This window comes from Mustela putorius, unplaced genomic scaffold (genome assembly GCF_011764305.1).
Source record: "Mustela putorius furo isolate JIRA1106 unplaced genomic scaffold, ASM1176430v1.1 tig00000695_pilon_pilon_pilon, whole genome shotgun sequence".
Classification (NCBI taxonomy): domain Eukaryota; kingdom Metazoa; phylum Chordata; class Mammalia; order Carnivora; family Mustelidae; genus Mustela; species Mustela putorius.
In genome coordinates, this window is record NW_025421447.1 from 6,332,845 (window position 1) to 6,357,330 (window position 24,486).

Sequence of the window (24,486 nt, forward strand, 5' to 3'; positions counted from 1 at the left end):
TCCTCCAGCCTGAGTCCGCACACCCTTCTTCCCCTGGATCTCTCCGCAGGCCCTCCAAGCTCCCAGAGGCTGCAGGGACGCGCTGCGGCAAGTGAGGCTCCAGGGACTGCATGTCCCTGTTTTGCAGACGGGGAAGCTTGGTTCCAGGGTCCGAGCTCCTGACCAAGAAGCTTCCACTGGGAGAGGGGATGCCTGAGGTCGGGAGGAGAGGTCGTGGAGGCCGGTGTGGCCCAGGAGGCCGGCAGGCTCTGGGCAGAGGCTCTGGGGGCACTGGAGGCTTGCGTGATTAGGACTGGGGGGGGTGTCGGAGGTGGGCGCAGAGAGGAAGGCAGGGGCTAGGTTTCGTGGGGCCTTGAGAGGCGTTTTAAGCAACTGGGTGACATGATTCTGTTTAAAGAGACTGTTTCGGTGGCGTCTGGAGTGGGGATTATAGGGGGCGGGGATGTGCAAACAGGGAGACCAGGTGTCGAGAGGCTGTCCCAGTCCAGGTGACCAGCGATGTCGGGGGAGGGGGGCAGGCGGTCGGAAATCCATGTTCAGCTTTGGACCCTCCCAGCGGCTCAAGCACTGATAGCCTAGTGTCAGCCAGAGGATCGACGACGGACTGTGTGGGCTTTCCCGTGTTCCGTGCCGGGTTCTCACAGTAAAGTAAGCGGAGACGTGATCAGGAGAGCCACAAGGAACATACATTTACAGCGTCGTACTGTACTGACTGAAAAAAACCCACAGATAAAGGACCACGCAGGTCAAAACCATGATGTCCGACGGTCGACCGTCTACTTGTTTCAGGGTTCACTCCTTGCCCGGGGCCATCTTCCCAGATTGGGGACCACCGAGCCACAGGAAGAGACCTCCCACAGGTGGTAGCCAGGTTGGGAAGCCCCTCCGTGAGTTCCCCTTGGGCGGGCTGCTCGGGTGGTGATTCATTCACTGGAGACGTCCGAACACGGTGTCTAGGCCGTGGGGCCTGCTCTGGAGGCCAGAAGACCAGCATGGAGAGGCCGGCGGGGCTGGTTTCCGTGGGTGCCCCTTTCCCTGGAGTCCTTCTCTCCTTGTCTTTGTGCGATCTTCCATCTGGACGTGTCTGTGTCCAAATTCCCTCTCTTTAGGAGGACGTCAGTCTCTGGGGGTGAGGGACCACTGTAGTGACCTCTAACTTAGGTAAAGTCCCTCCCTCTGGATATGACCCCGTTCTCAGCTCCTGGGAGCCAGGACTTCAACATAGAACCTTTCAGGAGCCACGGTTAGGCCCTAACAGGTGCAGAAATCTCCCCGCCCATCATGGGGCCAGATGTGAACAGTAAGGGCCACCGGTACCTGCAATTTCATCAGCATTATCTGGGCTGATGAAGGCCCAGATGATGGGGGCAGGAAGGAAGGCATTTGTTTGACTTCTTAATTGAATTGGGGAGACTCTTAGCACATTACTCTCGACTTCGCACCCAGAAATACAAGTTGAAAATATTTTTCAGGGGCACCTGGGAGGCTCAGTCAGCTGAGTGTCTGCCTTGCTCTGGTTGTGATCCCAGTGTCCGGGCTCCCTGCTCAGTGGGGAACCTGCTTCTCCCTTTCCCTTCGCCATTCCCCCTGCTTGTGCTCTCTCTTTCTCTCTCCCTCTCAAATAAATAAGTAAAATCTTTAAAAAGGTGCTTTTAAAATTTTAAAGGGAAACATCAGAGATACACAGAATGGGGTGTGTGCCTTCCAAAGCTTGGAGGAGGTCAGAACAAAGCAAACTCAACTCATGTAGAAGATAAAGTATCCAGGAAAACCAGAAAGCATAAAATAAGGTGACTCATCATGTCAAACACATAACAATTTGTGTAAGTATTTTAAACTCCTCCGTGAAAAAATTAATGTTTTCAAATGGAGCTAACTGGCCAAATGGTGTTAGTGGTGTTGGCCTCGGGGGAGGGGCAGGGTGATGGGACACCAGAGGCGAGGGGACTTCTTCTCCGCCATCTTTGAAAGACACTTTTTTTTTCCAAAATATTTTATTTATTTATTTGACACAGAGAGAAAGATCATAAGTAGGTAGAGAGGCAGGCAGAGAGAGAGAGAGAGAGGAGGAAGCAGGCTCCCTGCTGAGCAGAGAGCCCGATGTGGGGCTCGATCCTAGGACCCTGAGATCATGACCTGAGCCGAAGGCAGATGCCTAATGACTGAGCCACCCAGGCACCCCCAAAAAGGCACTTTTCTGCCTTTTGGATTTTATTATTATTGCGTTGGGCGTTTTTTTTTTTTTCACTTCTCATTTTTTAAAAAGTTTTAATTTGTTTATCATTGTGTTGTTCCTTTGAAATAATAAATACATAACATAATTAAACCGTGTCGTACAGATCATGTTTTGTTAAAGGGGCCGTGGCGTGGGGTATAACTACAGTTATTACGTAACAGCCCCAAACCTTCCGGCACTAGGTCATATCGAATGAAAATACGCGAAGCGAAAACAGTTAGCAGTAAATTGGGAAGTTGTCAGAAATACAGCAGTGTGGGAACCTGTCACCTAACTCTCCAGGCGTGGGCCAGTGAAGTAGGAGAAAGTACTCAAAGGTACAAAGGTATTGAGAATCGAAGTGATGATAAGGTTGATTGATTACTTACCACTCAGTCAGCAAGTATTTACTGTGCCTGTATGATGTGCCCCGGCCTGTGGCTAGATCCCCGGAACACAGCAATGAACATAAAGTTTTCATGCCGGAGCTTGATTTACCTGATATTTAGTGACCTTTGCATCTCATAAAGGCAGAGCACACACCCTTTGATGCCCAGGAAACAGTCTCAAATATGAAGCAGGTTCTAGGCTCTGGATGAAATGTCAGATTCCTCAAACCTGGAATTGTACTGGCCACATTCTCTGACCACGAGCCGATACACCGGAATCTTCCCCAATGTCTAGGTAACAAAACCAAGGCCCTGAAGAACCCCAACATGGTCCTAGATAAATTTTTTTGAAGTTTATTATTATTTATTTAGTCATCACTACTTGAATGCAGGGCTCGAACCCATGACCCTGAGAGCAAGAGTCCCTCGCTCTCCTGACGGAGCCAGCCAGGTGCCCCCAGTCCTGGATAAATTTCTGATCAGTGGTTGCAAACCTCAGGTGACTATGAACAGACAACGAGAACAGGTCACTGCAAAACGTGAGGCACTGATAACACCAGGGGACTGAGTACTGGTGATCAGTCAGGCTTGGTGCCAAGACTCATAATTCTTTATCTTACATAATCCTCACGACAGGCACAACACGGTGCTTATGTTGTAAAGCAGGCACTCAGCAAACATTGGCAGAATGAACGTATGTGGCCCAGAGAGGCTGAGTCTCTTGCCTAAGACCACACAGCGTGAAGCGGTCAAGCTGGGACTTGGACTCGGACCCATCAGACTCTAAATCTCGTGCTTGTAATCGCCGTGTCACATCACCAACAGGACTGATGCAGTATGCCAAGGGGATGAGCTGAGAGTCAAGCTGAGGTCAACCAACTTTCCGGGGCCTTCCACGTACCAGTGTGATATTTCTGTCTTTCTCCCCTCTCTCCTTTTTTCCTTCACAGGAAGGAAAGAGACACGGAGTATTGATGTATGCCAGGCGCTGTTGAATACACTGGGGGTTCAGCTGGGAGAGACAAATAGTGAGCGCAGTAAATGTGCAGCCCTATGGAGCGATGAGTTATGAAGGAAAATAGAGTTCAGGAGCTACAGTAACAGCTGTTGAGGACGACTTTCATTAGGAAGGCCAGGGAGGCCTCTCTGCGGCGGGGGCGGCCAGGAGGGAAGGTCGAGGAGGCAGAATGTTGCAGTACACAATGGCATATGCCAAGGTCCTGTGGAGACTGGTGCCGGCCCATGGCAGGCGCGGCAGAGAGGTGGGGTGGTTGGAGCTCGGCCAGCCAGGGGAGAGCTGAAGAGTTGAAGAGGGAGCTGACCCCAAGGTGGTGATGGGATGAGGGGCCATTTATCAACGTGAGGACGCAGGGGGAGGACAGGAGTGGGGCAGGGATGGGAGAGGGAGGGGAGTCGAGAAGAGAGAGGAGAGGCTCAGAGACGGGCAAGAAAGGGAGGGGTCAGCACAGGGTCTCCGGACAAGGTGGGAGGAAGACCAGGACCGTGTGAGTCGTGGAGGCTAAGGTCATGTTTCAGGGAGGCCGGGCCGCTCTGTTCAATGCTCCTAAGACGGGGAGAAATGACACTGGGTCCGGCATCATCTGATGAGGGCCCTTCCACTGGGGTGGCGGAAACATGAACAGAAGAGAAAGAGAAAAACATTCGAGGTACAAATTCAACACCAAAGACGGAGACCCACACAGAAGAAAAAGGACTTTGCAAGGAACAGTCATGATGAGAAAAAAGATGGAGCATTTCTTTTCTGGAAAGACAAGAACTAGGATCACGTGCCAAAGATGGCAAGGTGCTGCCATCTGGGGAGAGAAGCCACATGAAGTCATCATTTCCGAGGGACCACGGGGCAGAGCTGAGAGCCTCCCTGTGGCTGGGCAGCGCAGACTCGCCTTGAGATCCGAGATCCGGGCCGGCGTCTGTCTCCAGCCGTGCCCAGCAGCGCAGGCAAAGTCCCGTGGCGGGTGGAGCCTGGTGGAGCCTGGTTCCACTTGGCATTTTGCAAGTAGGATGGAGGAAGAGGACGGGAGACCTGGGGGTGTCTGGGTCGGGATGGACAGCTGGGCATATGCAGGGTGAGGTCAGCCGGAAGACCTGCACAGGACGGGGGACAGTGGCCATGTGGACTGGCCAACAGACTCCGGAGCCCGGAGGTTGGGACTAGCGCAGCTCCTGATAACGCCAGGGTCCTGGGGCTTGGCCATTGGGGTGTGTGGTTAAGGTGGGGCGAGGCGTGCAGGGGACGGGGAGCTGCTGGGGAGCTGCTGGGGTGCTGGGCGGATCGCAGAGGCAGCTGTCTTAGTCTTCACCCAATGCTGGAGGCCCCCACCAGGCGGGTAGATGCTGGAAGATGCTTGCAAGCAGGACGGGGGATGGACGCCAGTCAGCCCGTGGTCGTGCACTTCAAGGAGCCTGGGGCTCTGAAGGGAAGGGAAATTTTCTGGAAACCATAGCAGGGACGGAGGAGGACACCCGCCTCACCCCAGGACATGGGGAATGTGGGAGAGACAACGACAATCTCTTCCAAGAGTTGCTTTGAAGCAGAGCCAAGTCTCCATGAGCTCAAGAGGGCAGAGGGGACGCGGAGAGCAGACCTGGATGGCTTGGGGCAGGGTTGGGGAGGGTAGGAGATCGTCCCTGGGGATAAGCCCAGGGAACAAGGGATGCCCTGGCCAGTGTGGACCAGGGCTAGAGGACATGGTGTACCTGTGAAAGGTGGGGGGTTTGTTTTACTTACAGAGTCTCTTTTGGGCTGGGTCTCCCAGGCACTTTGCTGTAATAATAATGGCAACGCACAGCCTGTACTGAATGCCCCCTAGGCTGAAGGCCCTTCTCAGCGTTTACATGTACTAACTTCCCTTATCCTCATGGTTGTCCCGTTACTGCCCCCCTTTGGCCGGTGGGGGAACCAGGCAGGAGAGGGTGGGTAACTTGCCCACGTGGGGAGTTTAGATTTGAACTCAGGCACCTGACCCTTACCTAAGCCTTGTCTTTTTTCTTTTTTCTTTTTTTAATCTCAATTTTAAGAAAGTATTTTGTTGGGGCACCTGGGTGGCTTAGTTGGTTAAGTGTCTGCCTTTGGCTCAGGTCAGGATCTCAGGGTCCTGGGATCGAGTACCACATCGGGCTCCTTGCTCAGCGGGGAGCCTGCTTCTCCCTCTGCCCCCCAACCCTGGTGCTCTCTCTCTCAACAAGGTATTTTGTTTTTATTTATTTATTTTTTTAATGTGAGCTCTACACCCACCATGGGGCTCGAACTCAGGATGCCAAGACCAAGAGTTGCCAACCAGGCACCCCTAAGGAGGTATTTTATTTACCTTCATACAGCCAAATTGTTGTCATTTCAACACGTAATCAATATAAAATGTTATCAATGAGATCTCTGACATTTTTTTCTCCATTACGAAGTCTTCAACATCCAGTTTGTGTCTGAAATCAGATGTGCCACGTTTCTCATGTTCAGCGGCCACATGTGGCAAGAGGCACCGTACTCACTCCTCAGGCTTGGCTCTCCTCGCATTCCAATCCACATCTGGCTGTCCCGCGAGGCGGGCAGTGCCCGGCGGGGAAGGTGATCTTCCCGGGGAGCTCACCCACCCATCTCCCCAAGCCTCCTGGAAATCCCTCCATGTACTTTAAAGGAAATTTTGCAGAGGTGTTGGTGATTCTTTGCGTGGCCAATCCTGAAGGAGAACAGGGCTCTCATGATGGAAGCCAGTCTTTTTTTTTTTTTTTCCTTAAGATTTTATTTATTTGTCAGAGAGAGTGAGCACAGGCAGACAGAGTGGCAGGCAGAGGCAGAGGGAGAAGCAGGCTACCCACCAAGCAAGGAGCCCCATATGGGACTTGATCCCAGGAGGCAGCCGCTTAACCAACTGAGCCACCCAGGCATCCCGATGGAAGCCATTCTTATCTGTTCTGGGAAGTTGTGGGTTTTCCAAGAAGCAGTGTGGGGTAGTGGTTCAAAGCACATGTTCGAGTTGCCTCATTTGTTTCCAGGTTCCTCTGCTTGACCTTGGTTAAGTAATGACCTCCCTATGTCTCAGCGTCTTCATCTGTAAAATGGGAGATACTACTCATACTTGCCGGTTTGTGATGAGGATTATGTTTATTCATATATGTACATAAAGTGCTTAGAACACGCCCAGACACAAGTAAGCCCTGTGTGTATATTCTGTACCAGCTCCCACAGAGCATGGCTCCCAGGAGAGATTCTCCGGGGTTCTGGGTCTGAATCGGCCTGGCTTTCAAACCAGGTTTGTCTAAATCCAGAACTCAATGCCTACCTCCAGCAATTGGTTGGACAACTAGACAAGCCTTGCCCTCCAGGGTCCACTTTCCCCACAATATAGCAGGGAAGGATATCTTCATAGAATTCCTTTAGCAAATTCCAGGTGGCTATTCTTGAAGATTTTATTTATTTATTTGACAGACAGAGATCACAAGCAGGCAGAGAGAGGAGGAAGAAGGCTCCCTGCTGAGCAGAGAGCCCGATGTGGGGCTCAATCCCAGAACTCTGGGATCATGACCTGGGCCCAAGGCAGAGGCTTTAACTCACTGAGCCACTCAGGCGCTCCCCCCACCCCCGGGTGGCTATACTATCCCAGGCACAGTGTGAGGGCATAGCTCTAAAGAAGACAGACCAGTCTCCCCCTTTGTGGAATTTACTTTTTTGAACGTGTTGAAGGAGGAGGTATAATAAATGTAGATAAATAAATAATAAGGCAACCGGGATAAGTGCTCGGGGAAAACGGAGGTGTGATATGATGGAGAAGGGTGGGGATAAAAATGTCTCATCTAGTTCTGAATTCCAACAGTACTGAACTCCTTGCGGTTTCTCCCAAACCTCTTACTTGCTTTTGCCCCAGGACCTTTGCACATGCTATTACCATCTTTTCTCTTCTTTACCTGCTGACTACTACTTGTTCTTCAGGTCACTGCTTTGATGTCATTTCTTCCAGGAAACCCTCCCTGATACCCCAAGGCTGTCTTAAGTGCCTCCTCTGTGTCTCTAAGAGTCCGGAACTTTTCAGCATCACACCAGTTACACCATACTAGAACTTCCTGGTGATTTCTCCATGTCTTCCAGGCCTCCCTCTAAGCCTATGACTCTATGGTCTACAGTAAAGAATACATTTCATATCATTATGGAGTACATACACACGAACGTATATGGTAGATGCAAAATAATATTCACTCTCATGACATATGATATACCTAAACTTTTATTCTCATTAAACAAAAAGAATGCTGAAATAAGTCAATTGAAATAAAGTCAATCGAGTGGGCCTCAAACAGCATTTGGAAAATGGAAAACAGCATTTGGGAAAAAAAATTTTTTTTTTAAAGATTTTTATTTATTTATTTTTCAGAGACAGAACACAAGCAGGGGAAGCATCAGGCAGAGGAACAAGCAGGCTCCCTGAAAAATAAACATCTGGAAAAATCTTCTCTTTTAAGTTATTTGTTTCAGTAATCTCTGTGCCCAACATGGGGGCCTCGAACTCACGACCCTGAGATCAAGGGTCACTTGCTCTTCTGACTAAGCCAGCCAGGAGCCCCTGCATTCTGAAAATCTTGCCCTCGGGCACCTGGGTTAAGCTCATTCAAAACCCCAGCTGTTTGCATCATGAAAGTAGCCCAGACACCATGTGAATAAAGAGTTGTGGGGTCTTTTTCGATATAAATTTATGGACACTGTCATTCGAATTTCTTATAATTTACACATCATAAAATCTTATTAAAAGACCCCACAACTCTTTATTCACATGGTGTCTGGGCTACTTTCATGATGCAAACAGCTGGGGTTTTGAATATTGTTCTTATCACAGAAACCATATGGCCCTACAGAGCCTAAAACATCCACTAACAGGCTCTCCGTAGAGGAAATACTCTGACCTCTGGCTAGGGTAAGATTTCCTCTATCCTTTTTTTTTTTTTAAGATTTTATCTTATTTATTTGAAAGAGAGAGGAAGCATGGGCAGGGGGAGCGGCAGAGAGAGAGGGAGAAGCAGGCTCCCCGCTGAGCAGGGAGCCCAGCGGGATGGGGGACTCGATGCCAGGACTGGAGATCATGGCCAACCAACCCGTCCCTGCTGCAGCCCTTAAACTCGGCGGAGGCAGGGACCACGGTCTTCTCTCCTCCACCACATCCCTCAAGTCCCACACAAAGCCTCCCTTGCATTCGCTCAGTACTCAGGGAGCAGATTACGAAAGGTGGCAATGTGTGAATTAAACATTTTTGTTACACAAGGACTGGGCGCTTGTGGAAGAAAAAGGAGCAACACAGCTAAAACCAAGCAGATCTTCAGTAATCCTGCCGCTGAGCAATCATCGCATCCTTTCCCACTTTTTATGCAGTAGAAGCCAGGAATTCAGAGAAAGGTTATTTTCTGGCCAAGGGAATGGTAAAAAAAAGTTCTATTTCCCCTCAGTTCACCAGGGACATGGGCTTCCCTTTTATGGTCTTAGGAGACAAACAGGGCATGCTGAGGGCTGTTTGGCGGGGGTGGGGGGGCTGGGGGAGTCTACCCTTATCAGGGAGTCATGGAAGTTCTCCTTTCCTAGGGAAGTGATGTTCAGGCTGAGACGATTGAGCAAGAAAATGGGGAAGTTGCGCTGTGCCTTCAGAGGCGTCTGGCTGGACGGTAGAGAGGGGGGGGAGGAGCATAAGATCAGCCTGCGGAGGCCGGCACAGACTGCTTGACAAGGGTCTTCTCACCTAGATCTAATTACCAGCTTATAGGAACTAAGGAAGATAGACGAAGAAATTCAAAAAACCAAACCAAACCAAATACCACAGCAGAAAACATCTCAAGAAGGCAATCAGCCAGATCCAGAATGAGGAAGATTCTACGGGATGAAGATTCTGTTTCTCATTGAATCAGTGGCTTGCAAACAAAAAGATTAAAGGGAGGGAATTCCCTTAGGAAGCCAAAGCCACGTGTGGGGCCTTGTTTATGTCTTGGAACAAATCAGCTGTAAAAGCCATCTCTGAGATAATCAAAGAGATTTGAACGTGAACTTGGTATTGGAAGAGAGTAAGGAGTAATTGCTAATTTTGTTGGCTACAATAATGGGCCGGTGGTTACATTTGTTACTTGTTAGTTATAGATGCAAGTAAATGAGATGGCAGATGTCTGGGCTGTGCTCTCAAACACCCGGAAAGAAGCTGGGTGAGTGTGAGTGTGTGTGTGTGTGTGTGTGTGTGTGTGTGACATCTTGTGATAGACTAATATATATTTGGTCTTTGTTCCAGTTCCTGGCAGGGTGCTTCTCAAAATCTTGGAATTTCCCGAGTCAGAGGGGAAAGAGGAGGGATTTTTGTTATTCATACTAAGGTCTTTTCCAACAGGGACCTGAGTGCATGCTAACGAGGGTGGGTCCTGGATCTCTTCAGGATTATTCCCCAGGAATAACATCCTGCCTGTCTGGATGGCAGGCAGCCACCTGTGGGGTTTAAGAAGGAGCTGGGAGGAAAAAAAAAAAAAAAAAAGAAGGAGCTGGGAGGGGGGTCCTGCCTCTGTCCAGTCTACTCTGCAGCATTTAAAGCCAAAGATATGCCCCTCAATTAGTCTCTTTCACAACCCACCTTTAAAAATGTTTGGGGCGCCTGGGTGGCTCAATGGTTAAGCCGCTGCCTTCGGCTCGGGTCATGATCTCAGGGTCCTGGGATCGAGTCCCGCGTCGGGCTCTCTGCTCAGCAGGGAGCCTGCTTCCTCCTCTCTCTCTCTCTCTGCCTGCCTCTCTGCCTACTTGTGATTTCTCTCTGTCAAATAAATAAATAAAATCTTTCAAAAAAAAATAAAAAATAAAAATAAAAATAAAAATGTTCTCCAGGAAGCTGATGATACCATCTACAGAATGAGGCAACTCTTTCACACCATACCCACTGGTGTCTCTGGTTTTGCAGTGACCCCAACCTCCTCCCCGTGACCAGGCCACACTCGTTCTCACCGTGGCCATCTCCGAGGCTAGTGGCCGAGACTTAGGCTGACAAAAACCTAAGCTTAAACCAGAACTCTTTTCTGATTTTATTTATGTATTTGAGAGAGAGAATGAGAGAGAGAGAGAGAGAGGCATGAGTGGGGCGAGAGGGAGAGGGAGAAGCAGGCTCTGGGCTGAGCAGGGAGCCCGATAAAGGCCTCGACCCCAGGACCCTGGGATCATGACCTGAGCCGGAGGCAGCCCCTTGACTGACTGAGCTCCCAGGCACCCCAAAACTCCTTTAAAATCTCATTTTGGCCACTGCAGATAATGACCAGGGAATGGTGTGTTTGTTTCCCTTTTTTCTTAGACAGCCAGGGAACCAGCTCTCTGGGGGATGGGTCCCGTTCTAAATGCCACTGGTCAGTTTGTCTTCGGTAACAGAGTGTGGCCCCACTGCTGTTCACACCACGAGGGACCGCACGGCCACCGAGAGAGGTAAGCCTCCTCATCCCTTACCCATCCTCCTCTTCCCAAACCACATCTCTCTGGGAGCCAAGGCCAGTGTAGCCCACTTCTGACACTATCGATTAGCTGTTTTTACTCGTGGCACTCTGATACCAAAGTTGTGTGTATGTGCGTGTGTTCCCCACACAACCTATTCTCCACCTGCCCAGATTGCACCTTGTGGGGTGGGAAACTGATGTCCTCTTCGGCCAAGTCTCACACTAGGTCCCCAGAGTGAGCTCAATCTCCAAGGCTGCCCCCACTTTAGATGCCTCTGTACTTGTACGACTGAGTTGAAGTTAGGGCTCCCGGGACCCCCTCCGCAGGTCTGCTAATTTACTAGAGCGGCTCATGGAACTCAGGAACACGGTTTCCCACCACTGATTGATTACCAAGGACACAACTCAGGGACAGGCACGTGGTGGAGATGCACAGGGCAAGAGGTGGGCGGTGGGGTGGGGAGCCCTCATGCCCTCTCCAGCTGTACCACCCTCAGAACCTGCTTCAGGGTGCCCACCAGCACAGACGCTCTCGGATCCCCACTGGTGAGGGGGTTCTGGGGAGGGTTTATTATCTTAGCACGACTGATGAGCTCTTGGGGACTAACTCAGGCTCCAGCCTCCTCACCACTCTCTGGTGGTTGAAAAGTGGGGTGAAAATTCCGGCACTCCACTCACACTATTCCCAGCAACCAGCCCCCATTGGAAGTTAAATGGGGTCCACCTAGGGTCACCTCATTAGCATAAAGTCAGGTATGGTTGGGAGAGCTTGCGATGAATGACCCAAGATCCTCTCCTATCACCCTTTTCACTAAGGAGCTTCCAAGGGTTTCAGAACCTCTTGTTCCGGGAACCTGGCAAATGCCTTATTGTGTCGTAGATTCCCAAGAAGTAGGAATGAAATGAGAGAAACATTGATAATTGTTGAAGCTGAGTGATAGGTACATAGAGATTCTGATGCAGTCTCTGGGCTTTTATGGGTATTTGGAAACTTAGATGCTAAAACCTTTATAATAAAAGAGAATGAAAGAAAGGGAGAGAAGAACCCGTAAGCCACGCGGCCTGTTTATGAAGACAAAGACGTTAGCATTGACGCAATACCGTTAGCTAAACCCTACAGATCTCGTTGGGATTCCTCCAGGTTTTTCATTAATGTGCTGCTTCTGCCCCAGGATCCAAGGCAGGGGACCACACCCTGGTCAGAGGTCCCCTGTCCTACTCCCTTCCTGTCAGTTTCTGGGACCTTCTTGCCTTCAGTGACTTGGACGCTTTGAAGAAGGATGACCAGGCATTTTGTGGACGGCCCCAGTGTGGACTTGCCTGCTGTTTTCTCACCATCAGACCGAGGTTATGGATTTTTGGGAAGAACACGAGGGTGAAGTGACTTTCTCATTGCAAAACCTCAGGAAGCACAGGATGTCCACGTGACTTAGGCTCATTAACCTTCATCACTTGGTTAAGGCGGTGTCTGCCAGGCGCGTCCACTACTTTTCCCTTTCTATACTCAGTGACTGAGTCACTAAACCCAGCCCACACTCCGGGGATTTTAAGAGTGGAGGAAGGTCACGGAGAGATTTAAGCAGGTTTAGTCGTGTCCTAGAAGGAATTCCCTGCCTGACACACGAGTGGGCAGTGAGAGTGGACATGACCTGGATTTGAGGGACGTTCCCAGTGTGACTCAGCACAAGCTGGGTCTCCGTGGCGCGCGAGGAATGGGAGGAGGATGGCCCACGGTTGGGGGGCTGGTGGCCTTTCGCGGCCCCTAAGCCAAGGCCTGCGCGCCCCCAGGAGCTCGTGTGTCCCCTGCCCGCCAGTGAGAAGCCCCTCTCCGCTCCTGGGTCCCGCCTCGACTCGGGGCGGATCGCTGAGGGCTACTGCGGCCTAGAGACTGGCACACAGACAGCAGAAGTGTGGGGTCACCAAGGAGGGTCGCAGTTGGACCGCAGCGGTCGCGGGGCTGAAAGAAGCTGGAGGAAAACGAGTCCGCCAAAACCCTTGCTCCCCGCACGGCTAGCGCGGGTCACGCGTGTGTAACCAGGGCGTCCGGACCCAGCGGTTGCAAACGATGCTTTATTCACCCCGACTCCCAGCCCGCCGCCCCGCGCCGCGCCTTTCGGTTCTCCCTCCCGGGGCGTGCGGGGGGGCGGGGGGCGGCCACACCTGAGCCCTCACCTGCGCCGGCGCGCCCCCCGCCCGGGTTTCTTCTCCCCTCGGCGCCTGCGGGCGGGGGCGGGGGGCGCGGCGGGGGCCGGGACCGGGGGCACCGGCCCGGGCGCGGGTCGGGCCCCGCTCCCCTGCGGGGGCTTGTAGACCAAGTGGAAGATGAAGGCGTTGCAGTACCTGAGGGGGCGGGACGCGTCAGGGGCGTGGCTTCGACGGGACGGGGCGGGGGGGTGCGGGGCGGCCCGACGCCCCTGGGCGGTGGGCGAGCGAGCGGGCGGGGTCCCGGGAGCTGCGCCCCGCCCGCCGTGTGGGCGTGGGGTTGAGGCCAGCGAGGGCGGGGCTGGGGGTCGCGGGAAGGGGTTCTCCGGAGGGCGCAGAACCCCGCGGGGGTCGTGGGCCCTTACCAGGGCATGCAGTTGTCCGCGGCTCGCAGGCGAAAGGGGGAGCGGAAGGGGTTGGGCCGCGGGGGGCTGGTGCCCCCTCCGGTGGCCACCGCCATGGTCTGGTCGTCCATCACGCAGCCGTACTCGCTGCTCTCCGTGAAGAAGGCCGGGACTCGGAGGGACTGCGGTGGACGCGGGCCTCTGACTCTCGAAGCGGCGCCTCCGCCCAGCCCCTCCCCAGGCGCCAGGGGCGCAGACCGCGGTGGAAGCCCGGGACCCAGACAGACTAGGAGCGGGAGAGGCACGAAGCAGACAGACAAGACAGACCGGGTCAGGAGGGCCCTGGGCGCGCCCCGGGTCTGGAGCAGAGAGTGGAAAGAAGAGGCTTTCGGAGGAGGAGGACGGAGGGGGAGTGGCAGGAGAGGAGATCCCTTTTAGCCCCAAAGCAGGTCCCTTTTGGCCCATCCCCCACCTGTAGCCGGGGCAGCGAGCTCAGCCAAGTGTCCTTGAGACCGAAGCCAGAGTTGAATCCTGCAGGCCGAGGGAGAGCGGGCAGAAGCTGTCTCCCACGGCCTTCGCCCATGTCCCCACACGCCTACCCCAGGCTCTTACCAATAACCAGGTCCGGCTTGGGCCCCTGGAGCAGGTGGTAGGGCCGCGCCGACACCTTGATCTGCAGGTCCCTTCGGCCCCCCTTCTCCTTAGTGCTAGAGCTGAGCCGCGCAGATACTCCAGAACCCGGGCGAACAGATACTTCTGGGCCATCCTGGGGAGCCAGGAGCGGAGGGGAGAAACCGCTCCAAGTTGGGGCACTGGGAGGGCATGTTAGGCAAAGGGAGTGCAGGAGGTAGTGGGCAGCTCCTCCCCCACCAACCCTCACCCTCTGCAGGGTAAAATGCTGCTGGTCACTGTCCAGGGGCAGGCCATCACCCACAAACTGCAGCTCCAGCGCCACGTGGGGGAGCAAGACCAAGAGCTCCTGAGGCAGAGAGGACAGATCAAGGTCCCGCCCCACCGCCAGCTCCACGCCCAAATGCCCAGCCTCTGGTCCTGGAGGGACTTACCCAGAATACCATGACGAGGTCGAACTCCTTCCCTGCTTCCACCACATGGATTTTCAGTGACTGCTTGTTCTGGATGTTGAGCTCAGGGACTGGGAGAGAAGCTAGAGGCTTAAGAAGACGTCTCCCTTCCCCGTGTCCCCCTCCAGCTCCCTGCCCCCCTCACTCCCGCTGCTCTGCTCTCCTTACAGGATTGGGGCACCAGGTGTGTGATGACGTAATACACAGTCAACGGGTAGGTGAGAAGCACGGCCATGGGGGAGTCCAAGCCGAGGCCCCTCCATGTGTAGTAATCCTGCCATGAGCCTGGGGAGAGCGGGTTAGTGGGGGACCTGGCCCCCGTGTAGATCCCAGCCCCTTTTAGTCTAATAGCCTCCTCTTCCTCAGCCGTTCAGACTGCTGACCCGCCCGTCTTTGTCCCTACCTCTAGCTCCCTCAGGGCCCCTCCAGCTCACCAAAGAGGCCCCTGGGTGGATCTGGGGGCACAGGGGGCATCAGGGAAGGCCCATCCCCCTGGAGAAACTGGTAGGGATCTCCTGGAAGGATGGAAGGAAGAAGAGGATCCCGGTGTCAGGAAGGCCCCCACCCGGCTCATCCCCCTCTTCCTTCCAAAGGAGCTATGTTTCCTGGAGCTACAGCAAGAGGAATGGGAGATTGCCTGTGGACACGGCTTCTCGATGGGGTGGGCAGGGGTGACTTCTTTGAGGACTGGGGAAGGCCTGAAATGACCGTGGGGGTGGCAGTGGAGTTGGGTGCGTGCATGGGGGTGTTATCCAGGGCCCTGTTTTCTCTCCCCATCCTTCCCTCTAGGCTGAGGGACCCATGCCTGAAGAGAGGCCACACGAACCACTGAGAAGAAGGCTGAGGGCTGGTGCGCTGCCCCGGGGGTGCCTGGGGGTGCCAGGGCCTGGAATGAGCATGCTGAGTTGGGTCCAGTAGCCACGAGTGAGGCCCCGTGAGGCCAGAAAGGCCTCCTTGTTGAAGGTTTCACTGGTCACCTCTGAAGAAGGAGGAGGGGAGCAGTTGAGGGCCTGGTGGCTAGAACCCCAGGCTCTAGCTCTTCTCGAGGCCCCTGGCTCTGAACCGGGTTCTGGTCCTCCAGAGAACGAATATTTCCTAGTGTCTACAGGGCCAAAGGCACCAAACCCATAGGGTCCTTGTAACAATTTTACCGTTTTTAAAAATACTCATTAGACAGATGAGAAAACCGAGGGTCTAAAAACTCAAGGGATTGTTGATGGCCCCCAATCACTGGTGGGGCTGGGCAGCGGGGGATGCAGGCTCACACTCCTCTTCTCCAGACCCTGTCTGCAGCCCCAGGGCTCTAGCCTCCAATCCTAAATCCCCAAGCACTTGGCCTTCAGACCCAGAACCCTGTACCCAGGCACCCAGCCTCAGTCCCAAACCCCTACCTCAGTTCCGCTCCCTCCCACTGCCCCATCGCCTTGGGGTACCTGCGGCATAGGTAAAAGGCAGAGTTGCCAGCTCCCCGGCCCGCTCCATGAAGGCTGCAAGCCTTGGGCACCAAAATCGGTGGCTCACGTCGTCAGGGCATCGCCGCCAGTCGGCCCGGAGACAAGCCTCGCCACAGTACAAGACAGCACTGCACTGGGGGCTGGGGTCACAGGGGGTGGTGGGCACCCAGCTTTCAGCCCTGTGGGTGCTTGGTCCTTGTGTGCCCTGCAGCTGCCCGTGTATCATTCGGTCCGTTTTTCTGAATACTCTGCTCGGGACAGCCTGCTTTCTTCCCTCCTTTGACTTCCCAGGCCCTCCCTCCCCCACCGGCCAGTTTTCTCTGCTTGCCTGATTGTTGGGGGGGCTCCCTCCCTCTCATGCCACCTTTTTGGCTGCTCACCAAGGTGTCAGCTTCACTTCAAAGCTATGCCTGTGACAGACGTGGCAGGTTCGAGCCCGGAGGGAGGCAAACGTGAAGCCTGGCCGGGGACCCCACGTCCGCATTGGCGCCTTGGCTAACTTCACTCCCAGCCTCGGGACCAGACTCTGCAAGTCTCTGAATAGGGGCAGGCACCATCAGGCTGGGGGGCTCAGGAGTCCAGATCCCTATGCCTCCCCAGCCTCAGATACCACATTTCTGTACCGATGCAGCTGGGCGTCTCCCACGGTGAGCTGCCGGGGCTTTCGAGGGTCTCCGGAGCCCATTGGGCAGGCCATGCTGTGGCAGAGGAGAGCGTAGGCCCGAGGAGCCAGGTTCTCCGTCCCTGAGGCCTTGCTGGCACTCCCCTGGGTTCCGTCTATCAGCAGGTCAATGCCCAGGATGGTGCCATGTTCATCGGTCACCAGTAAGAGGCAGGAAAGATGCAGGGGGGCGGCCTCTGGGGAAGGAAGGAGAAGTCAGGGGCAGGGGTATGAACGTCATACATGCAACGGCTAGACGGGCCAGCGAAGTGAACAGAGGGGACTGGGTAGAGAGGGTATGCCTCATCAGAAGGGGACACCGGTGCCGGGGTGTCTGTGGCCATGCAGAAGTGTGAGCCTGCTGTTGGAACTTTCCAGCTTTTCTGAGACTTCTGGAATTCTTTCCTTTCAATATATAAATACTGGCTCCAGTTGAAAAAACAGAAAACATCGTGGGTCCATGAAAACACCTCTCCAGGCCAGACTGCCCTGCAGGCCAGGCCACCCATTGGTGACACCCCGCTGGGCTGCTTGGTGGAGGAGGTCTTCCAAAGGGTGAGTCCCCAGCCCAGGGGTTCTTACCGCTTCTCCGCCCCTTCCTCCTCTCAGGGCCGGCTTCATCCTCTGCCTTGTCCTCCCGGAAACCATCCTCTCCGCCTCCTGCCAACTGCGCAGCCTCCTCTGTCTCCCCTGGAGGGTTTGCTTCCTGGGGGGACTCCCTGCTGGCGGGGACTGGCTCCCCAGCCTGGCCACGGTCTACTTTCTCCAGGCCTGCACCCTCCTCCTCTCCATTCTCTTCCTCTTCCTCCCCCTCCTCCTCCTCTTCCTCCCCTTCCTCCAGGCTGACAAAGCTGACATAGGGGCTTAGGTCTCGCAGGTGGAGTGGGGGTTCATCTCCCAGGAACCGGGCAGCCCCCAGGCCTAGTCCAGGGCCTGGCTCTGCCCCTTGCCCCAGGCTGATGCCCACACTTCGGTTGGGCAAGACGTGAAGCACCCAGAGGGCAGGGTCCTGGGGCAGCCTTCTGATCTGAGCCTCCAGCTGGCGCCAGCGGCCCTCAAGGCTGGACCCCGCAGCCCCGCGCTCCGCCGCGAACTTTCGGAACCAGCCAAAGAGGAGGGCAGCGAAATCAAGGAACTCATCTCGGTATCCAGAAACAAACTCCATGTCTTCAGGGCCACAGGGTCTGGGCCCAGACTGAGCAGAGAGAGGAAGGGGTGTATGGTGAGGGAGAGGGTAGGGGTGGTTCACAAAATGGGGACGTGGTTGAGGGTCTCAAGACAAGTTTTCAGGGCTCAGGGTGGGAGTTCAGGGGGAGAACGGGGCTAGGCTTGGAAGTGGGCTAGCAGGGGTTAAGACGAGTAGTCAGGAGTGTGATGGTATTTGGGGCCTAAATCTGCGGCCCAGCCCCTCCAGAGTAGGGTAATCCTATGGGGACCGGACCGCCAGGAGGGATTATTTTGGATCCATCTGTAGGGTATGGGGGGGAGGGACCGGAGCCGGGGCATCCCCTCGGCTTGGATCGGTTCGGCCGGGGGCCCCCGCGGACCTAGCCCCTCCCGGCCGCCCCTTCACTCCGGTACCTGCAGCCGCCGCCGCCACTTTTCGAAGGTAAATACCTCGGGGCTGGCGGGGGGCGGGCGTGACGTCAGGGCAGCCCGAGCCCGCTGCCCGCTGCCCGGCTGGCCCCGCCCCCAGCGCCCGAGGCGCGCGCGGAGGGGGCCCGACTGGGTTCGCCGCCGCTCGCGGACTTCCCCGGGGGCATCACCCGGCATGTGACCGCGGCCCGGCGCCGGCGCCCGGCGGGGAAGCGAAAGCGCCGCGGGGGTGGCGGGAGCCTAGCGGCCGCGCCTCCAAGGGCCACGGCCTGACCTGGGTCGGCCGGGCGGGCACCCCGGAGCCGCGCGGAGCCCGTCGCTCCGCCGCCCGCGCCGCGCGCCCCGCCGAGCCGCCGCGCTCGCCCTTCGCTTTGCGCGCACCTCCCCGGCGGTCCCTGTTGGCGCGGTGGTCCGGGGCCGGCTCCCGGCGCTGGGGCGCGGGGGCGAGGGGGGCCCCGCCTCCTGGGCTTTCCCCGCGGCGGCGGGCGGAGGGCGCGCGCGGGCCCGCAGTACCGACCGCGCTGTCGGTTCGGACGGTGGGATCGCGGGAAGAGGGCGCCGCCAGCTCGCGCCGCAACTCCAGCCCAGCATCCCGGCCGCGGCTGCCGGCGTCCCCGCGGGCGCGGGACCAAGCCGCCGGCCGCCGCGCTCCGGTCCCGTCTGGCCGCGGAGATGAGCCGGAGCCCGGGCGCCCGGTTCCTCGCGCTCCTCGTCCTGCTGGCGCTGCTGCCTCCGCCAGGTTGGTCCCGGACCGCGCTGGCCCCCGCGTCCCCGAGTCCGCACACGGGGTGCGGGCGGCGGGTGGGGGGGAAGCGGGAAGGGGGCGCCGAGGGCCGACGGGGGGTGTTGGGTAAGTGGCGAGCCCGGGTCCCCAGGCAGCCGGGGCAGGGGATAGGCTGGGGGACATCCAGGTCCAGGCCGTGCTCAGGACGTGTTTGGGGGTGGGATGTGTGGGTTGGGCCCGGGGGTCAGATCCGGGATGGAGGGAAGAGGCTTAGTAACAGGGAGGGGAGCCCCTTGAGCGGGGAACTTGCGCTGACCACCTGGGTCGCCCCCGCCCCCCCAGGCCATGGCAACGAGGGCAGCGTCATCGGCAGTTGTTATTGCCACAGGAGGATTTCTTCCCACTCCCCTCCGAAGGGGGAGGTCATGGCACATTTCCGAAAGCACCTGAGAGCCTACGATCGCTGTAATTCCTACATCAGGTAATCTCCCGGAGCGCTGGGAGCGCAGCGCCTCTGGGTGCCTCCGGGAACCTCGCAGTCGACCTGGAACTCCTGGGGGGAGCGACCCCCTCCCAGGATTCCATTCGCCTAGCAATTATCCATGCCTTGCTTTCCCTTTCCCACCTACCTGGGAATTTCCCAGGCGGGGCAGAAAGGGTTCCCCCCACCACCCCGCCCCGCTCTTGGCAGTGACTTCACATCTTTGGAATGAGGAAAGAGCTGAGGTGACCAGGCTTTTCCTTCCTAGGTTCCAGCTACACTCCCGCAGCGTGTGTGGGGGGAGCAAAGATGCTTGGGTTCAAGAACTGGTGAGCTGGTTTGATCGCAAAGGTACGGGGCTTCCCCCTTCTCCCTGGGGTCTGTCTCCAGGGCAGCCGTCTCCTCCTCATTGTGGGCTTTGCTTGGGTCCCCTCCCCATGACACCTCGTCTTCCTGTTGTACCTGGTGCCAGGCGAAGTCCCCTCGACCCCTGTTCACCCAGTGTCACCCACCATCGCTGTCGTGATTTGTGCCACTCCCTCCCGTGCTCTTATTTAATATTTTTCTGGAAGCCAAGGCACTACTTTTGCTTTCCAGTATTCTACTATGGAAATTTAAAGACTTACATAAAAGTTGAAAGACTTGTCCAGGGGACACCCGTAGGACCACTACTTGGAGTCTACGTTTCTAGCTACGATTCTAGCTTTTATGTATTTGTATTTTATGTCTTTTATATAGTAGGTACAAAATATAGCAGACACAAATTCCTGTTTTACAATGTCAAGTTTATAGCACATAACCACATTTGCTTTAGTGCTAGCCCATCTGTCTTCTTCGTCATCAATTTTATTTGACAGAGAAAAGAGTGCCTGAGCAGGGGAGAGGGGGGAGGGAGGAAGGAGGAGGGAGGAGGGAAGAGCAGACTCCCTGCTGAGCAGGGAGCCCTGTTGCAATGCGGGCTCCATCCCAGGACCCCAGGGATCATGACCTGAGCTGAAGGCACACGCTCAACTGACTGAGCCCCCACAGGCGCCCCTTATTTTTTGATGCGTTTCCTGGTTAGGTGGAGGCATGACCACACTTCACCCCCAAACATCTCAGCTTGTGTATCATGGAGCTCAATACTTGATTGTTGCCATTTCTCTTTTGAGGCTAAATTTACATACGATAAGAGGAACAAATTCTTAACTGTACACATGCCACTTTTGAGATGCGCCTGCTGTATTTTTCTCATAAAATAAATACACAAAATGTCCTAACACTTGCAGAGAAGTAGTCTTGCGTCTCCTCCGTGGCGCACAGACCAGTCTGTGGGCTAGAGACCTGCACACAGGCTTTCCCTTCATCCTCCTGGCCACTGTGGCCCTTGCTAGAATTCTCCCTGCTCTCTAGCTGAAAGAAAGGCCTCCCAGGGAGGTCAAGAGACAAGGGACAAGGTCACACAGCAACTCTGTAGCAGAGTCAGGGTTCCAGCCCAGGTGTCCCCCACGTCCCGGTGCAGATGCTTTTCCCAGTGCTTCCTTGTTGCTGGTCGGTTCACTTCCTTCTCCACCCCGCTCTGCCCTCCGCCTCTGCCTTCCTCTCTGCCTTCAGCTGTGATCTTGATGTTCTGACTCCTTACTTCTTGCCTCTCCAGAATATGGATATGCTAACTCCGGGAGTGCGGCCTTCCAGGAGCTTTTACCTCCTCCCAGCACCCAGGTTCCTGAGCCCACACAAAGGGCACCTTTAGACACAGGCTCCCCTGCTCCGACGCACCTGCCACCTGCCTCGCAGTCCACCGCACAGCCCATGCTTCCAGCAGGGGCCCAGTCCTTGGACAGAAACCTCACCCGTGCAGATGACATCACTACATCCACTGAGGGCCACGGTCGGGGGTCTGAGGAGAGGCAGAAGCAGCTGGAAGAACAAATAGGGCCTTCCGCGAGAACCTCAGCCATGGTGCCAGTGGTCTCCCTCCTGACCATCATCTTCGTTCTCACTGTGGTCCTCCTGTACGTGCTGTGCAGGAGGAGGAGGGAGCAGTCACTGCAGCACACTCCAGGTAAGCTGAGCCTCTGGGGTCCCTCTCCCTAGAAGCTCTTAGGTGGCCGGAAACCGGAAACCTGCCCCAAGCAGACAGATAGCATCTGTCTGCATCATGAACCATAGGCCATGAGAGAAGATCAGGTAGAGACGGTTACAAAAGAGGGAGGGAGGAAGGAAAGCCATCTCAGGCCCAGGGACCTATCCTTGACCTTCAGAGCCAGGCAGGGCTTGGAGCAATATAAGATGGTAGCTAGGGGCGCCTAGGTGGCTCGTTGTGAAGTGTCTGCCCTTGGCTCAGGTTATGATCCTGTGATGGTGGGATGGAGGCCCGCATTGGGTTACCTGCTTAGTGGGAAACCCGCTTCTCCCTCTCCCACCACGCCCTGCTTGGGTTCCTGCTCTTGCTATCTTTTTGTTAAATAAATAAAATCTTAAAAAAAAGATGGCAGCTAGAGCAGGCTAAGGGGAGAGGAACTCATGAAGGAAGGTGGGAGCCATTTATTTAGTTCACAAGTCTCTCCTGAGCACCTGCCCTGTACTACGGTTGTATTGTTGAGCTTTGGGAATCGAATCCTCCAGCTCAAGCTAGTCCCCCAACTTTCCTTAATTTTAAAGCTGATACCTTCAACCCTTTCTCTTTTCCAGATTTGCCGCTGTATTATACACCTGTGGCATCAGACTCCAGTGCCTGAGTGGAGAGCGGAAATCTGAGAGGGTAGACGCCGTTCTTTATGCAGCCCCGCACACCTTTAATACTCAGGATAATCTCTAGCACATGCTAGGCACTCCACAGCCAGTTGATATTTAATATACAAGTATCCGGCCACTGCCCTCTTGTCTGCTCTTCCGCGATTTCTTTTCCATGCTGTAACATAAAATCTACAATTCACTGTGATACCCTAGACAAATTATGTGCTTAATTACTAAAGATTATTTTTATAATTATTGACTCTTCTATTCTGCAGACACTGGCCTCAGGCTCCTGCCCCCTTCCCAGGGTTCCTGGCTCCAGCACCTACCCTCAGGGTCCCACCACCCCCTTGATTTTCTTTCCTCAATCCCAGTATCACCCACGTATGCTCCAGTGAGAGTCCGAGCTCCCTGCTTCCGTTGCTGTTTTTTTTTAATTAAAACCCCTGGTTCTGCTTTTGTCTCTTTCCATGAAAAAGAATATGCCTTCGCTGGTCCAGTCTACAGAAGCCTGGGGTAGGGCACGGAGTGTTGGAGGAAGTGCGCTGGTGGTCTGATCTCTGTCTGAGCTTGTCTGCACTTCCTGGCGCACCTGCGGGAGCACCTGTGGGAGCAGTCAGGGTTGCCTGATCTTCAAGTGTCTCCATCCCCACCTTCTGCCCCCTATACCCTGCCCAGCCGGGCCCAAAGTGGCAGCCCTGATGTCCCACGCCACAGGTCTCTGGGCTTTGTCCCGGGTGCTGGTGGTGGCCTTCTTCCAAGTTCTCGCTCTAGCTGGTTGGCCTAGTTTTCCAGCATCTGCTCACAGGTTCGAGCCACATCGCTGAGCTTGAGACGGGCGTAGTCCACTCGCTTCAGGGCCATCTGGCAGTCCTTCCTCGAAGAGTAGCTGGAGCCCTCATGGGGCTGCCCGGTGGCCACCTACAGGACAGTCAGATGAGTCGGTGACACACCCCTCCCCTGAGCCAGCTCCCTAACCCAGCTAGCATCTGGTCTCTTGCCTCCTGTCCCCCCTGAGCCGGACGCCGCTGGGGCCCGGTCACGCGGTCATTCGGTAAATCACCGAACCTGTTAACCTCATGTAAGATGTGGGTAACCCCAACGACTTCCTAGCCTTGTTGCAGGATTAGATAAAGCGGCACGTCGTAAACACTCAGCGTCTGGCACAGCGAAAACCGGCTCACCCCTGCCCCTCCTTTCAGGGTGCCGCCCCTTGAGACCCCGAGGTCAGGTCAGGTTTCTGGGCGCACGGCCCTGGCTTTGGCACCGACCACCAGTCCCTCCCCAGGGCCTCCCCGCCCGGCGGCTCGCGGGCCAACGAGGCAGGCAAAGCCGCCTTTGACGTCTTCCTTCCCGAGGGGGTTCCGGGAACCCCCGGAAGCGAGGGTTCGGCGGAGGTCACCGGCTCCCTGGAGGCCGGGTCGCCACCGCTCCAGAGGCCGAAGCTCCGCCGCGAGGACCCCGCGGGCCGAGGCGGAGGCGCAGGGCGCGGCCGGCCGCACGCACCTGGGTGAGGTAGCGGATCTGCCCCGACAGCTCCGCCTCCACGTGCTGCACCGACGCCGTGAAGGCCGCCGCCTGCCGGTCCAGCAGCCGTTCGTTGGTCTTCTCCTTGGACAGCTCCAGGATCACGGTACCTGCGGGGGCCGACAGAGGGCCGGGGCTGGCCGGGGCTGGCCGGGGCTAGCCCGCGCGGAGCCCGTCCCCCCGCCGGCCCCCGGGGTCCCTCCCCTCCCCGCTGTGAGCGCGGGCGCCGGCCGTCGTGTCCCGAACCTGCATTCTGGAGAATGGCGCCGATCTCCCGTTCGATGTCCTCCAGCGCGCGAAGCCTCTCGTTGGCCAGGCTGTAGGTCGCCATCGCCACCCCCGGCCGCCCCTTCCTCGGGGTTTTTCTCTCTCTGCAAAACGCGGCGCCTGAACCCGGAAGCGGCTGTCGGTGTGCGCCTGCGCGGGGCGTGCTCGGGGCTGCGACTACAATTCCCAGGATGCTCTGCGCCGGCCGACCTGGCGAACTACAATTCCCAGGGTATTGTGCGCACACCCTATTCTGCGCCGCCGCCGCCACCTGGCGGCCACCTGTGGTAAGAGGAGGCAGCGGGGCGTTGGCTTCCCGGTCCAAGGCGGTTCGGCCCTGCGCGCCTCCGCGGCGTTCCTGGGGTCTCTGTTGCGCGGCTG

The 24,486-nt window shown here is 56.0% G+C and overlaps 3 protein-coding genes across 7 annotated transcripts; 1 reads left to right on the plus strand and 2 right to left on the minus strand.

The window, feature by feature from the left end:
• Positions 1-13,103: 13,103 nt before the first annotated feature.
• On the minus strand, positions 13,104-18,709 carry ZMYND15 (zinc finger MYND-type containing 15). Of its 5 annotated transcripts, XM_045083231.1 has the most exons (14): positions 18,374-18,709; positions 17,375-17,987; positions 16,755-16,989; positions 16,512-16,667; positions 16,111-16,271; positions 15,504-15,656; positions 15,112-15,192; positions 14,846-14,962; positions 14,660-14,748; positions 14,476-14,574; positions 14,208-14,361; positions 14,068-14,126; positions 13,617-13,777; positions 13,104-13,389 (listed from the first exon to the last, which is right to left on the minus strand). In XM_045083231.1, exons 1-14 carry the CDS (start codon positions 18,563-18,565, stop codon positions 13,218-13,220), a joined length of 2,442 nt encoding a protein of 813 aa, XP_044939166.1. In that variant the 5' UTR covers positions 18,566-18,709; the 3' UTR covers positions 13,104-13,217. The 5 variants fall into 5 exon arrangements, with proteins under 5 accessions (XP_044939166.1, XP_044939168.1, XP_044939164.1 ...); XM_045083233.1 differs by lacking the exon at positions 14,846-14,962; XM_045083229.1 differs by having other exon boundaries at positions 14,208-14,574.
• CXCL16 (C-X-C motif chemokine ligand 16) lies at positions 18,692-22,767 on the plus strand. Its single transcript, XM_045083234.1, has 5 exons — positions 18,692-19,127; positions 19,455-19,593; positions 19,862-19,944; positions 21,230-21,637; positions 22,267-22,767. Exons 1-5 carry the CDS (start codon positions 19,061-19,063, stop codon positions 22,311-22,313), a joined length of 744 nt encoding a protein of 247 aa, XP_044939169.1. The 5' UTR covers positions 18,692-19,060; the 3' UTR covers positions 22,314-22,767.
• On the minus strand, positions 22,727-24,266 carry MED11 (mediator complex subunit 11). The gene is made up of 3 exons (XM_004760401.3): positions 24,085-24,266; positions 23,818-23,948; positions 22,727-23,232 (listed from the first exon to the last, which is right to left on the minus strand). Exons 1-3 carry the CDS (start codon positions 24,167-24,169, stop codon positions 23,095-23,097), a joined length of 354 nt encoding a protein of 117 aa, XP_004760458.1. The 5' UTR covers positions 24,170-24,266; the 3' UTR covers positions 22,727-23,094.
• Positions 24,267-24,486: the final 220 nt, after the last annotated feature.